This window comes from Melozone crissalis, unplaced genomic scaffold (genome assembly GCF_028551555.1).
Source record: "Melozone crissalis strain CALT ecotype California unplaced genomic scaffold, PUWL_Pcris_2 ptg000057l_1, whole genome shotgun sequence".
In the NCBI taxonomy this organism is placed as follows: domain Eukaryota; kingdom Metazoa; phylum Chordata; class Aves; order Passeriformes; family Passerellidae; genus Melozone; species Melozone crissalis.
Genome location: NW_026535835.1, coordinates 9,886,501 through 9,900,712, shown reverse-complemented (window position 1 = coordinate 9,900,712; position 14,212 = coordinate 9,886,501). Strand labels below are relative to the sequence as shown.

At 38.4% G+C, this 14,212-nt stretch overlaps 1 protein-coding gene across 1 annotated transcript in view; it reads right to left on the bottom strand.

The window, feature by feature from the left end:
- Positions 1–14,212, bottom strand: part of BRIP1 (BRCA1 interacting helicase 1) — a 94,656-nt gene that overhangs the window by 39,511 nt on the left and 40,933 nt on the right. The window contains exons 17-23 of the mRNA XM_054287437.1: positions 13,236–13,318; positions 10,441–10,731; positions 8,946–9,722; positions 6,330–6,403; positions 5,706–5,784; positions 4,075–4,290; positions 3,295–3,452 (exon numbers count right to left, since the gene is read on the bottom strand). Of these exons, the coding sequence (XP_054143412.1) occupies positions 3,295–3,452; positions 4,075–4,290; positions 5,706–5,784; positions 6,330–6,403; positions 8,946–9,722; positions 10,441–10,731; positions 13,236–13,318 (1,678 nt within the window). The remainder of the gene's footprint in view (positions 1–3,294; positions 3,453–4,074; positions 4,291–5,705; positions 5,785–6,329; positions 6,404–8,945; positions 9,723–10,440; positions 10,732–13,235; positions 13,319–14,212) is intronic.

The window sequence follows — 14,212 nt, the reverse complement described above, 5'->3', positions numbered from 1 at the left end:
GATAGCAACAACTCCTTAATAAGTTTAAAATTTTAATTGTGGGTTTCGGTCGCCTTTTAGCGTATGAAGGATGATTTAGTACATTAGCTAAGCTACATCTTAAAGCTTGTGCTATCAAATATTCTAATTCTATATTCTAATATTCTAATTCCAAATAATTCCTTCTATTCCATTTCACAACACAATTCTATTCCCAAAAAGGAATATACAATTATTTAAGGGACTACAAAATACAATTATTCCTTAATTGTGGGTTTCAGTTGCCTTTTAACAAATGAAGGATGATTTAGTACATTAGCTGAGCTGCATCTTAAAGCACCCCTACATTTGTGCTACCAAAATATTCTAATTCCAAAGTACTGCCTTCTATTCAATTTTGTAATATAATTCTATTCCCAAAAAGGAAAATAGAATTATTCCTTAATACATTTAAAATTTTAATTGTGGGTTTCAGTCGTCTTTTAACATATCAAGGATGGTTTAGTGCATTAGCTAAGCTACATCTTAAAGCTTGTGCTACCAAAATATTCTAATTCCAGAGTACTGCCTTCTATTCCATTTCAAAACTAAATTCTATTCCCAAAAAGGAATAGATAATTATTTAGGGGACTAAAAAATACAATTGCTCCTAAATAAGTTTAAAATTTTAATTGTGGGTTTCAGTCACCTTTTAACATATGAAGGATGATTTAGTACATGAGCTGAGCTACATCTTAAAGCACCCCTACATTCACCCATTTCACAACGTAATTCTATTCCCAAAAAGGAATATACAATTATTTAGGGGACTAAAAAAATGCAATTACTCCTTAATTGTGGGTTTTGGTCGCCTTTTAACATATGAAGGGTGATTTAGTACATTAGCTAAGCCACATCTCAAAGCTTGTGCTACCAAAATATTCTCTCTAATTCCAAAGTACTGCCTTCTATTCCATTTCACAAGACAATTCTATTCTCAAAAAGGAATATACAATTATTTAGGGGACTGAAAATGCAATTAATAAGGGTGTATATAATTACTTGTGGTGTTTTAAGCAGTACAAAAAATAATAATAATTTATGTGCCACTGTTTTGGTGTTAATGGAGGTTTCTAGGTCAGTGGGGAACACAGGATGTGATTGAATTTGTAGAAATGCAGCAGTAAATTTAAAAAAAATAATTTTCAATAGAAATAATTGATAAAAAAGGTTTTAAAAATGTACAAGATGCAATTTGTTAATCCCACCTTAAATTTAAGTTATGAAAATACAGCGTTGCCTCTTTAAAGAGTGACCCAATCTAGGAGTAAATAACAGCTCTTAAATGCAGGGGTTCTATTTTAAGCCTGCTTTGCTGGAGCAATGTGATTTCTATTAAATGAACAATTCCTTGCCTTGCAGAACCAACTGCACTTGATTTACAGTCAGCCCATGACACGCAGCAGTTGAAGATGCCACACGATACCTCATGGCAATGAACATGATTTACCACAGGCTGGGCAGCAGCAGGAACTAAAATGTTGATTTTATCTCCACAAATACATTGCTCAGCACCAGCAGGAGCTTGGATTCAAGAGCAGAGAACTGGGAGCTAAGATTGACTGAATCACAGCTTCGTCACTTGAATGCATCTGTGTCTGCTCTGGTAAATGATAGCACATCATAAATCATCATTTTCAGCTCCTTGCACTCATTCTGTGTGCCTTCATTCACATCAATATATTCCCAATTACAAGAACAACAGTCAGTGGATTTAAAGATAGGAGGTGATAAAATTAAAGCTGTATTTACCTCTAGCATCATTCATCCCCAGCCCATCCTACCTTTGTAAATAAATAGCATTATTTGCACACACAAATGAAATGAAATGAAATGAAATGAAATGTGGTTTCCTTCCTCATCCCCTCAATCCCACATTCAAGTCACATGAATCTACCCTGGGAATGGTCAGCCCTAAAGCAGAGAGGGTTCCCCAGCTCTGAGGAAGATGATGGGATATGTTTTATGTGGAAGATGATGGGATATGTTTTTCCTGACACAAAGCCATGCATTAAGAGATTAGATGTGTCTTTCCCAAAGCCATGAGCTCTCCCATGAGCTGGGGAGGTTTAGCCTCCTCCAGGCCCCCCCAGTTCTGAGTTTTCTTTTCAGTGAATACAGAAAGAATAATGGGGAAGAATGGGAAAGGAAGAGACTCATTCAGAAAATCTGCTGAGTACTTATATTATTATTATATATTATTTATAAGAGTATTTTTAGCTAAAACCCCCAGAAGTTCAATCTACAGGTGGGCTGAGAAGAAAACACTGGTTTGTTTTACATTTTTAAGTTAAACCCAGCTGATCCCATGTTTACACCTGATGGAAGAGCCACAAAAAGACAGTTCAGAAGCTAAAACAAAAAATCAACTCATTCTACCTCAGAGGATCCCTTTATTTTCATATTCTCCCAGTACCAATTCCCTCAGTGTAACATTTCATTATGTTTGATACAAAATGAATGCTGGAAATGCCATGAAATTTTCGTGGTGCTGTTTGAAATCCCAAAATTCATGGCAAATAATGCTTCACAATCCCTGTCCATCACCACACTGCATTTCAAACAGCCTGGACAGCGATCCTGACACACACAGGCAAAACATGAGGATCATATTCAGCTTTTGGCAAAGATTCAGGCTCAAAAATCTCTCATTAAGCTCAACTGTCTTTGTATCCATGGAATAAATGAAGGAAAATGCAGAAGTGTCCTGGGCTTACCTGCACAGGTCCCTCAGGATGCAGCCCACCCTCCACTTTTAAGAGAAAAATCCAGAATTTTCTCATCTAAATTTCAAAGGGTCCTATTGAGAACTCAGTTTGCTCACAGTGAAATACAATACCTAGAATAAATTTCTTCCTGTTGACTCCATTAAACCGTGTCCATGTTCATCCTTCAGGGGCTGATTAACTTCTCCTTTTTCAGTGCCAAAACTAACATAAAATTACATGTCTGAGAAGTCAAGTCTACAGCACTTGTGTAAATATGTTTTGTTCTGGTTTTCCTTTCATGAAAGACATGGATGGCTGCTATTTTCCCATCCCTTTTCAGATGTAATTCTACAGACATTGCAGCAAATTAGGTACAGACAAATATATTCAGTGACCTGAAATCAGTTCTAACTATCATTTCAAATCTCTGTGGTAGAAATCAGATAATTTTATATGATTTATCTAAGTAAATATTCATTCTACCTTTTACAAAAATAGTATTTTAGTATTTCCTGTACAAATCATTCCATTCTAATTTTATTATACAAAATAAAGTGATCTGACTTACCCATGACTGCACTTTATTACTGAAATGAGTAACCTCAGCTCCTATCAAAGGGCTTGGAGAAATGGACTGAAGGACACAGCTCCTGCACTGCAGGTAACTTGTCAGAGAAGATTCCTTCTCATTCCAAAGAGCATTTAAAGATAAACTGCCATTCAGGTCTTTCAAAAAGAAAGAAAAAGTGGTTTATAAAGGAATCAAGAGAGATTTTTTTAAAGCCATTTTATCAGTTGCATTTCACACATTTCCAAATGTCAGAAAGATTGGTAAAGGCTCAGACCTTGTGGCAAAATCACCTCTCATTTACTGTGCCAGCCTCACACACTGGATGGGCAGCAGAATTGCCCACATGTGAAATAAATTTATTTATTTTTGCTCTCTGTCACCTGAAGAAGCAAAGGGGTGCACAAGGCCTGGGCTGACAGCTGGAGTGATTTCCTGTCAAATCAGCAGTGCTGTTTAACCAAGGTTAAACTGGGAATTGTGGCCAATTCCTGGATTTAACTGGGAAGAAATGGAAAGGATTCTGTGCTCATTATCCTTTTCTTTTATTCTTCAACAGGATTTATGAAAGAACCCAACAAATCTGGGAGTGCAGGGGACACTGGAGCTCCTTTCAGTGTTTGTTAAATGTGCAGAGCCCACAGAGCTGTGAGGAGGAAAAATCTCAGCATGAGCTTCCCAAAAGCTCCAAGGGAGGGGTGGCAAATTGTTGGTATTCAATTGAATTTAAAGCAAAAGGGCTTGACAAATGTTAGCTGGAATTGATCAGTGAGAACTTACCTTTCACTGGCATCTGATAAACCTTCAAAGTCTCTTTAAGGTGACCAAGACTTGCAGCATCTGAGATGACCAACATCACATTATCATCTTCTGAGATGGCCTCTAGCTTACACTTACAATTATTAATGGATTCTTTGCTTCTTATATTGGCATTTCTGAAGAGTTTCCAGATTATTTGCAGCTCACTATTACTGTAGCAAGCTTTTCTCAAAATTCCTATAATTTAAAAAGTGGGGTGTAAGACTTATATACACACATGGTTTTCAATACAGTACTGTTCAACCATGCTGCAAACTTTCCACATTTACAAGATGGGAATTTAGGCCCTGATCCAATACCCACTGCAGGCACAGAAAAGACTTCTATTGCTGTAAATGGCCCTTGGAAGAAGGCCTTCTTTAAAATTTTTAATGTGTCCAAAATTTACTTTTCAACAGATAATTTTCCCCTTGTTATTACTCCCAAATCGACCAGCGAGCTTGAATCCACTTTGAATAAAGCCATTTATTTTTTAATTTTCAGATTTTTTAACTTTCCTCAATCAACTGGCATCTGAGATTCATTTTAAACAACATAAAACTCCTTGCTGACAACAGCCACCCTAACATTCAGACATTCTGCAGCCCAAAATGCTTCTCCTGAGCCCTGGGGTTCCAGCTCAGGTTTGCACCAGAGATTTGATGATGCTGATAAATTCAGGGAGGGAATGAAAGTTCCTGATGAGATCACCCAAATCTTAAAGGTTCTTTTGGGAAAACAGGGAGGCAAGGAATGACCTGGGCCTGTGGAGTTTCCTGTCTGGTCTGGGTTGAATAGGTGCAGAAAATGGAAAATCTCCCATTGTCCCTCAGGCACAGGTTTGGTTGGCTGAAGAGATTTTTGTCCTTTCTTGGTTTCATCAGCTCCAGACTGTTTAGACACAAAGCATCTCTAATTTGCATGGAACTGATGAGAATATCTTGTAATTAGGTCATTATCACAATGGCCCAGTGGCCTGAAGATGAAGTTTATTTTTTAAAAAATAGAATTGCTGTTATTTTATCAGCCTTAAGCCATTCCCAAATTAAAGTGTCTCACAGAAACACAAAGAATTCCCAAAAGCAGCTCATCCTCACTTTGTACAACAGAATAAAAGCAAATTAAGGTAGGTCACACACTGAAGAATATTCATTATTTCAGGCAGACTTTTGATAGTTCCATGCACTGGATTCACTGAGTTACTGTGCCAGGGTATTACCAAACCTCTCACATAAACTGGGAGTAAATTAACACCTAATCCAGGGAAGGAACAAACCCAATGAAAGGGCCACTATGCTCCAAATAATTCCTTCAGCCTCCCACAATGGCAGCAGGAGCTGCCTTCAGTTAACTCTCAAATATCAGATTGAAGCTCAACACAGGTCAGTGTGGCAGGACCTGAATCAAGAAAACTGGCAGAAAAAAATTATTTATTTTAAATAATTGTTCTTGTCACAACTCCCTTCTCTGCCCTCCAAGGCTTTCTGCAGGTCTCATTTATCCAGATGGAGAAATGAACCAATTATTCTAAAATATCCCTCCAGCATCCCAAACTGGGAAAGCAAAGGATGGATGAGAAATCCCATCCCTGCCAATGAAATAACTGATCTTACCCTGAGCTTTGGGCAGGATTTCAGCTCCACACACAACACAGTGAAGTCCTTTCCTGCAAGGCTGCTTGTGTGCTTCCTTCTAGCAAGGCAAGGCACAAATGTGTGTGAATACTGGTTTGCATACAGTAACTATGCAGATTGAAGCATTTAAATATCAATAAATTATAATATTAATAAAGTCAATCTATCCAAACTGCTTCAGAGAAATACAGTACTGAAATACTCAAAGGTTATAATTTATAGTAGTTAATAATTCAATATACACCATGCTAAAAGTGTTTAACCTTACTTAAATAGAAAAATGTCATATAAAATAAGAGGGATTTTACAGCCTATAACACTGCAGGCTATCAAATTGTTGGGAATTTTGAAAGGAGCCTGGCATGGTTGGTGCCTTTGTGTTTCCCATGAAAAACAAAGGTTGAGTGTGTCAATAGAGCTCTGCAGATCAGGAAGAAATAATTTCATTGTGTTATTTCACTTGAAAAATGATAAATTATATAATAAATATTATATTATATAATATAAAATAATATTATATAATATAAATATAATAATTATTCTCCATTTCCTTGCACCCTGGCCCTCAGCAGCCCCTCAGCACAGGAATTTCATCCATGGTACCTTTCTCTCTCTGGAGGAGCCACTTTGCCTAAGGGCAGCTTTCCTTCTGCTGCATCTCCTCTGAACTTTCAATCCTTCAATAAATTCAACATTTTGTTAGCATTTAGGGCAACAGAGATCATCCTGAGCTGTTATATCAAAGTAGGAAAAGCATTTTCAATATTTTAGTCCTAATAGATGTGATAAATCCAAATAAAGAATTCTAGGAAATTCAGTATATTGACTTCACTTCCCTTCTATCTGCAGGCTGGGCAGCATTTAATTCTGAGAACTACCATAAATATTTTATCTCTAACATATCAAACAACACAGTTATGAAATGGAAAGACAAATTCAGGATGAATTTACACCACAAGAAACACTCCACCCCTTACCTTCCAAACCCAGCAAACACAAAGGGCATTTATCCACCTGTTGATTTGAATTTTTAGAGGACAGAATTTTTTCCAGAAATCACAGTAACAAGTGCTGATGTTTCAATACATCTAATGGTTAATTTGATATAAAGTGAAATGGGTGTGATTTGACACAGAGCAGGCCCTGCCTTAAGGGTTTCTGATCAAAGGAAGAGGCACCACAAGCTCAAGAAAGGAACAATCTGCTCCAGATAAGGAAAAGGAGATGGATTTTCTTCTTTTTTTTCTGAATGTTATGGATTTAAAGACAGACAAATCTCCTGAAAGACAAATAAGAGGCTGTGGGCCCCTGGATGAGCAGACAAGTCACAAAGCTTAAGTGATTTCTGTTATCTGTTCAGACACACAAAATGCACAAAGGGTTTGGGGCAGAAGATTTGCTTTAGGAAAACTGAGGATCAAACCCAGGGACAGCTCTAGAGGCCAGGAACCAACAGGAACTTCAGCATTATTTCAATAAAAATTAGGAATATTTCTCTTTGGATGTGTCAGAGGTTTTCAGTGATACCAACATGAACTTCAGCATTATTTCAACAGAAATGAAGAATATTTCTCTGTAGATGTGTCAGAATTTTCCAATCCAATACTGATACCAAAAGGAACTTCAGCATTATTTCAATAGAAATGAAAAATATTTCTCTGTAGATGTGTCAGAGGTTTCCAATACTGGTACCAACAGGAACTTCAGCATTATTTCAATAGAAATGAAGAATATTTCTCTGTAGATGTGTCAGAGGTTTTCAGTGATACTAACATGAACTTCAGCATTATTTCAATAGAAATGAAGAATATTTATCTTTGGATGTGTCAGAGGTTTTCAGTTATACCAACAGAAACTTCAGCATTATTTCAATAGAAATTAAGAATATTTCTTTCTTTAGATGTGTCAGAGGTTTTCAATACTGGAATTTCTGCCCTATTAACTAAACCAAACCTGTCAGTGAAATCCAGGACTGAAATCCAAGGAAACTTGGTCATCAATATTGCAAAAATGGAACCAAAAGCGTTATGCCAAATACTTCCAGTTGAATAAATTCTAGTGTTCTTCCTATTCTTGCAAACTGTCCAATTCCATAAAGATGAATTTATTTTATAAAGGAAGGACACAATTTAAATCCTATTGATATGAGCACGTTCACAGCTCTGTAGGGATGGACTCAAAATGTTATTTAGATGAACTTCTATGGAAAATGACCAGTTAATAATTTCATTTCTACTCTCAAACAAAAATATCAATACCTATGAACCAACGTTTAGATGGCAAAAATCCTGCATCTTCATATCAATGTAGGATGGCAATGAAGAATCTTTTAAAAAGTCATTATGTTTTATTACAGAAAAACCCTGGCTCTTTTCATTGCAGAAAATGAAAGAAACATTAAAATAAAAATAATAAAAATAATAGAGTGGGCAAGATTCAAAGACCTTTGTGTACAATTTACATTTTATATGTTACATGTAAAAAGTGCTTGTAGGACATATAAATGAGAACAGGTTGTGACATGAATAAACACAGAATCCAAGCAACAGAAATGAGATCCTCTCACAAAAGGAAAACTTAAAGAAATCTCAAATTTTTCTCTCAAGAAGTTCTCATCTTCATCAAATATCAAAATGTGCACAGCTCCTGCTGGACATTTTGATGTAAGAAATTGGAAGGAATCAAAGAACTGGAAAATAAACCTGTTTTGGTATTTAGGCTCAATCTATTACCTGATCTGCAAAGATGCTGTTCTTCATGTTTTACTAACAAAACCCAACCTAACAAATGCAGAATACCTAATTTGGTTAAATGGGTGTTTGGCTTTCTGAGGAAAACCCCAATTATTGGACTGTATTTATGGTGGATTAATTAAATCTGTAATGGATAAACCAATAATTCCAGGTCAGATCCTACTTCGGTTTCTATTCAGAATTTCCAGACATGATGTCCTCCAGCCATGAAGTCAGGATGAGGAAATTTCATCCTATCTCTAGAAAACTGAAGAATCTTCATCCCATCTCTAGGAAACTGCACATGGCAAACCTCCCCCAGAGAAAACCCCCAAGATAAAACGAGGAATGGAGCCTGAGGGAAGCTTCTGTTCCATGAGGACAAGGAAGGTGCAGCTGCCCCGTGGTGTTTTGAGGGCTGCTCAGCACAATCCCCACAGGAGCTGTCACCAGGTGCCACCACTGCCCAGCAGAGAGGAGGACACACCTTTATTTCTGGATCTGGAGAGGCTGATTTTCCTTTTTGGGGTGTTCGTGTCCTGAGCTGCTCCCTGCTGTGCTCCTGCAGCCCCAGCTGTGCTGTCCCTGCTCCTCACACCCTCCGTGCTGCCACGGGGGCTCCTGCCAGCCCCAGCTGCTCCAGCCCCATTCTGGGCTCCTGAGGGGCTGGTGGCAACAGGACCAGCAGGGACTGTGGGGTTCCCACATTCCCCCCAAATCCCAGTGCTGGGACAGGCTGGCACTGGGGGCTCAGTTCTCTGCTCCTCTGGGTCTGCATCATCATACAGTTCTGGGGTGTAGTAAATGCTCTCATCCTCATCCTCATCCCCATCTAATGCTGAAGGCCCAGCTCTCCCTGCTGCTGGAGGGAGCTCCCTGCAGGGCTCAGCTCCAGGATGGCCTCCAGCACCTGGGGCCTGGGCACTCTGAACTGAAACATGGCTTGTTTCCAAACATGATTCTGCTGCACTTGGTTTGTGCTCTGCAATTAATGCTGATTGGCATTGATTGGGATGATCAATAAGGTCCCTGGGCCCGTTCACACACTGCTGGCTGCTGCTCCCTGCGGCCCTGCAGTTCTGGGCTGCAGGAGTTGAAGTCAGAGGCTCAGGGCAGCATTTCTCTTCCACACCATCAGCACTGCTCCAACCATTCATTTCTTCTCTCTCTGCTTTGATTGCTGCCATTTTGGGGGTGCAGTCCATGTGTTTCCTTCTCTGTTTTACATGGTGGGAATGGCTCTCTACATCAACTTTCTGCTCACCTGTGACAAACCACAAAACATAAATTAATTGCATCTGACTTGCAGCATGTTTAGCACATCAGAATTACCACTGTTTCAGAAGGTTTACAGTGATTGTACAACATTCATTAAAAACAATAATACAAACAAAAGCCCAGATGTTATAACTATCTTTGCACATGAATTGTCTTAATTAAATTAATAGATTAACTAGCACATAAATGTAGATTATGACTGGATTTGAAATTTGTAATTTTTATTATTGGGCTTTTTCTTGATTGAAATTAAATCAGAACCTTTCCTAGAATTTAGGGATGGATTTTACTTGTGAAGCTGGAACCAGAGGAGATCACATGGAAGGTGTCTCACAGCAATGCCCAAACAACAGATGTAGCTTGAACCAGGGCTCAACTTGCAATAATGCCAATCTTGCTGTGTTTCAAATATATTTTAAATTATCTTCACAGTGCTCAATGGAAAAAGAAATTTAAATGAAACCATTTTTGATTGTACTATAAACTTATCAAAGATTACTCTTTTAAGACAACCAGATGGAACAAGAATTAATTTCAGTCTGTTGAGCACAGCTCCTCCACATTTGTGAATAATTATCATTTTCCACTATAGCACTTCTGTAATTTTAAAAAACCATTTGTTTCCTCCAGAAAAGATTCAAGTCCCCATTTGAAACTGCCAGTGGAAATGAACATACTTTGTTTGACTGCTGCCATGCTGTCACTGGGCCGATCCCATGCTGTGGGATGAACTGAGCCGATGGTTGCAGTAAAATGAACTTCTGGCTCCAAATTCTGCTCCTGACTTGTGGCAGGAACATCAGGGGACAGAGGAGTGCTGTTCTCCTGTGGGGAGCCCTGGGAGAGGTGGCAGGGCTGTGCAGGGAGCTCAGAGCTGGGCTCCGAGGGGGGCTCCCCACGGCTCTGGTTGCGGAGGGCGAAGGCGCGCAGGGAGCGCAGGGCGCTGCCGAAGGAGCCGTGGTGCTGCACCTGCTGCCGGATCCACTTGGACAGCCCTGGGGGCACAAACACCTTAGTGCAAAGTACCAGCTCCTTATTGCAAAATAGCAGCACTTTACACCAAAATAACAGCACCTTACACCAATATATCAACTCCTTACTCCCCAAAATATCAACGCCTTACACCAAAATATCAACTCCTTACTCCCCAAAATATCAACAACTTACTCCAAAGTATCAAAAACTTAAAAATAACAGCACCTTGCTCCAAAATAACAGCACCTTATGCCAAAATAACAACATATCCAAAATATCAGCACCTTACTCCAAAATATCAACAACTATTGAAGTGAAGGGAGAAGGACCATCCGATGATGCATCGAACTCCAATTTATTGATCAATCAGCCACTTTATATAACAGTGTTAATTAGCTTCATGCATATTGCAAAATCCAAGCTCACGATAGGTTAACAGAGAAAACTCTAACCCCTCCTTTTGTTTTCAATACCTGTGGTTTGTTATTGAATCCAAGATTTATTTTCTCACTCTGTTATGAAAGTTCTCAAGGCCTCCATGTTATTGAAGACAGGTTTGAGAACTTAGCTGTTTACAGAAACAGGCTGTGAGAATTTGCTCCTCACAGCTGCCTTTTAAGCCATTTCTGAGCAAAATTCTCCAACAAACAACTTACTCCAAAATATCAACAACTTACTCAAAAATATCAACAATTCCAAAATATCAGCACCTTATACCAAACTATCAGCACCTGACTCCCAAATATCAACTCCTTACTACAAAATGTCAGCACCGTACTCCAAAATAACAGCATCTTACTCCACAACAACAGCACCTTACTCCAAAATAAATATCAGTGCCTTACTCCAAAATAACAACATATCCAAACTATCAGCACCTTACTCCAAACTATCAGCACCTTGCTCCAAAATAACAGCACCCCAAAATATCAACTCCTTACTCCAAACTAACAGCACCTTACTCCAAAATAACAACTCCTTACTCCACAATATCAGCACCTGTCCAGGCATTTCCCAGCCCCAAACAGCAGCCCAAAGTGGAGCAGCTCTCTGGCCACAGACAAACACAATTTCCCAGGCAGTGTTTCTCACAGTGCTTCTGGGAGAGGCTCAGAGGAAAGGATGAGGAACAATTCTTAAAATTAGCCAACCCTTAATTAGTCAATGGTGATGTGTTTTAAGTACAGGACCAATGAGGTCCACCTGTATCTAACAGTCTATAAAAGAACAATGGGCTTCTTAATAACGAATTATTGATCAGCCTTCTGTAATACAGGGAGTTTATGCTAATTATTGATCAACCTTGTGTAATACTTGGAGTCTCTGCTAATTATTACCTGGCCAGGGGCCTGTTACAATGATACCCTAAGAGTGCAAGTGTATTTGTGTAGGTAGAGCCTCAGAGATTTCAAGAATTTGCTCATGAAGCTACAACAATTCCTCCTTTCCAGGGTTAAGAACTTGATTTATTCAATGGCAGTATTCTGATAAGCAAACTAAAAATATCCTTCTTGTTCTACTAAAAGCCTTTCCCTTTTTCACTAGTCTTCTTTTTAGGCTCAAACTGCTGCCTTGTATAAACATCTTTATATTTCTTTGTTGCCTGGCTGTTCATTCTGCTTGTTATCATGAATTATTTAAAAAGGGCTTACACAGAGTTCAGCTATTTATTGTCATATTAACAGGGTCTGATAAAAATTTGAATATAATCAAGCTTTTTACAACGTTGTGTTCGATTAAGTAACAGTAACTCAAAGAATCACAACTGTCCTACAACTACAGGTTTTATTATAACTAGCTCCTATCAAAATAATCAAAATATTACATATCAGATGTCTTGAGCATAACAGCTTTTTAGATTATATTGGAGCACACAGGAGTCAAGCAAAAGCTGACTGCCTCGATTTTATAAAGTGTTTTTGAACCCATTTAAATATTCTTTGTATATCAATTAAAAAAAAAAAAACAAAACAAAAAACCCCAAACACACAGCAACAACAGAGAACTTCACTCTTTTGTGAAGTTTTACTTTTTAGAGAAAGAAATCTTACCCAGTGTTGAACATGTGGATTATTTGTGCTCCTATATGAATTTCTAGTGTTTCCTTCAATAATTTCAGTGTATTTTTAGTACATCAGAGAAGGAACAGGACTCAACTGCAGCAGCTGAGCTCCACCTGCTGACTAAGCCCAGCATGGGCTGCTGAGCTCAGCTCTGCCCAGCAAAAAGGGCAGGAACAAAGCTGAAAACACATTCCTAAGCAGTTTATTTTCTACTTTTTATTTTTTAAAAGGTTGTGTGCAGGATCTGTTTTATTTCACCTGCATTTATTTCTACCCAGGACAAAACTACAAACAGCAGTCCCTTGTTGTATATTGAATATTCAGCAGTTCAGTGTCTGTTCCATGGCTGGGGCACATTCTGACCCTTCCTATCACCTGGATTTGTACAGCCACATTTCTGTAATTCTGAGTTTTCAGTATTTTAACATTAGGAGTTTCCCCAGAAGATTTTTACCTCTTACCAGTTATGTATTTATTGGGGTTCTTCCTGAAGCGGTCGTCAACTAAAATAAGAGCCCCCCAGTCATTCCTGTGCCTTATACACCTAAAAGTGAGGGGGGAAAAAGAGGATTTACGTAATTAGAGAGCACACAGCAAAAATCTGTGGGAATTGGGAAACAGGGATTGCTCTGAGTCAGCTGGAATATGCAAAGTTATACAGGAATGCTCTGCTAGTGGATGCACCAAAAACTGTTATGGATGTCATGGAAGCTTCATATTCCTTCAGCTGCTGAATGTACATGGAAACAGCTAAATTAAAAATAAACCACAGAAATATTCAACAGCCAATCAAACCACATAATTTATTTTCCACTCTCAACTGGGCAGTGTAAATATTACAGAGCTTCCTGTATGGAATGTTCTGGTTTTATCAAAATCCTTCCCCACACCTCAGGTTAGCAAGGGCTTTGGCTCATGGTTTGATAAGGAATTTGTACCTTTATGTCAGAATGGAAGCCTATTTTCTCCATTTTAGACCACCCAAATAATAAATTAAACAATAAGTTACTGTCACTAAAACTTGATTTAAGTTCAAGCTGATTTATTTCACTACTGGTATTGAGAGCTTTCTTTACCTATTTAATTAATGCTCTTTGATTCCAAAGAGGAATTTAAGAAATCAGGCCTGTAACAACAAGAATCCACAAGGAGATTTCCTAATGTTACAATTTCTCTCAATTTTCTCTCTAAGCCTTCATTTATGTCATCACATTTGCATTAGGACTCATTCAAATCAGAGGAGTTTTCCAGCTGATGTTTCTGTGCCTCTGTAGCCATGACAGATGCACCTACAATAGATATGGATGACAGCTCTAATCTTTATTTATATGATAAATTTTGTTGAAGGAGGATGAATTAATTCTACCTTGTTAATAACATTTGGGGGAATTTTTCCATCTAGGAAATGGAAGCTGCACCACTTCTTCTAAATCTGAGA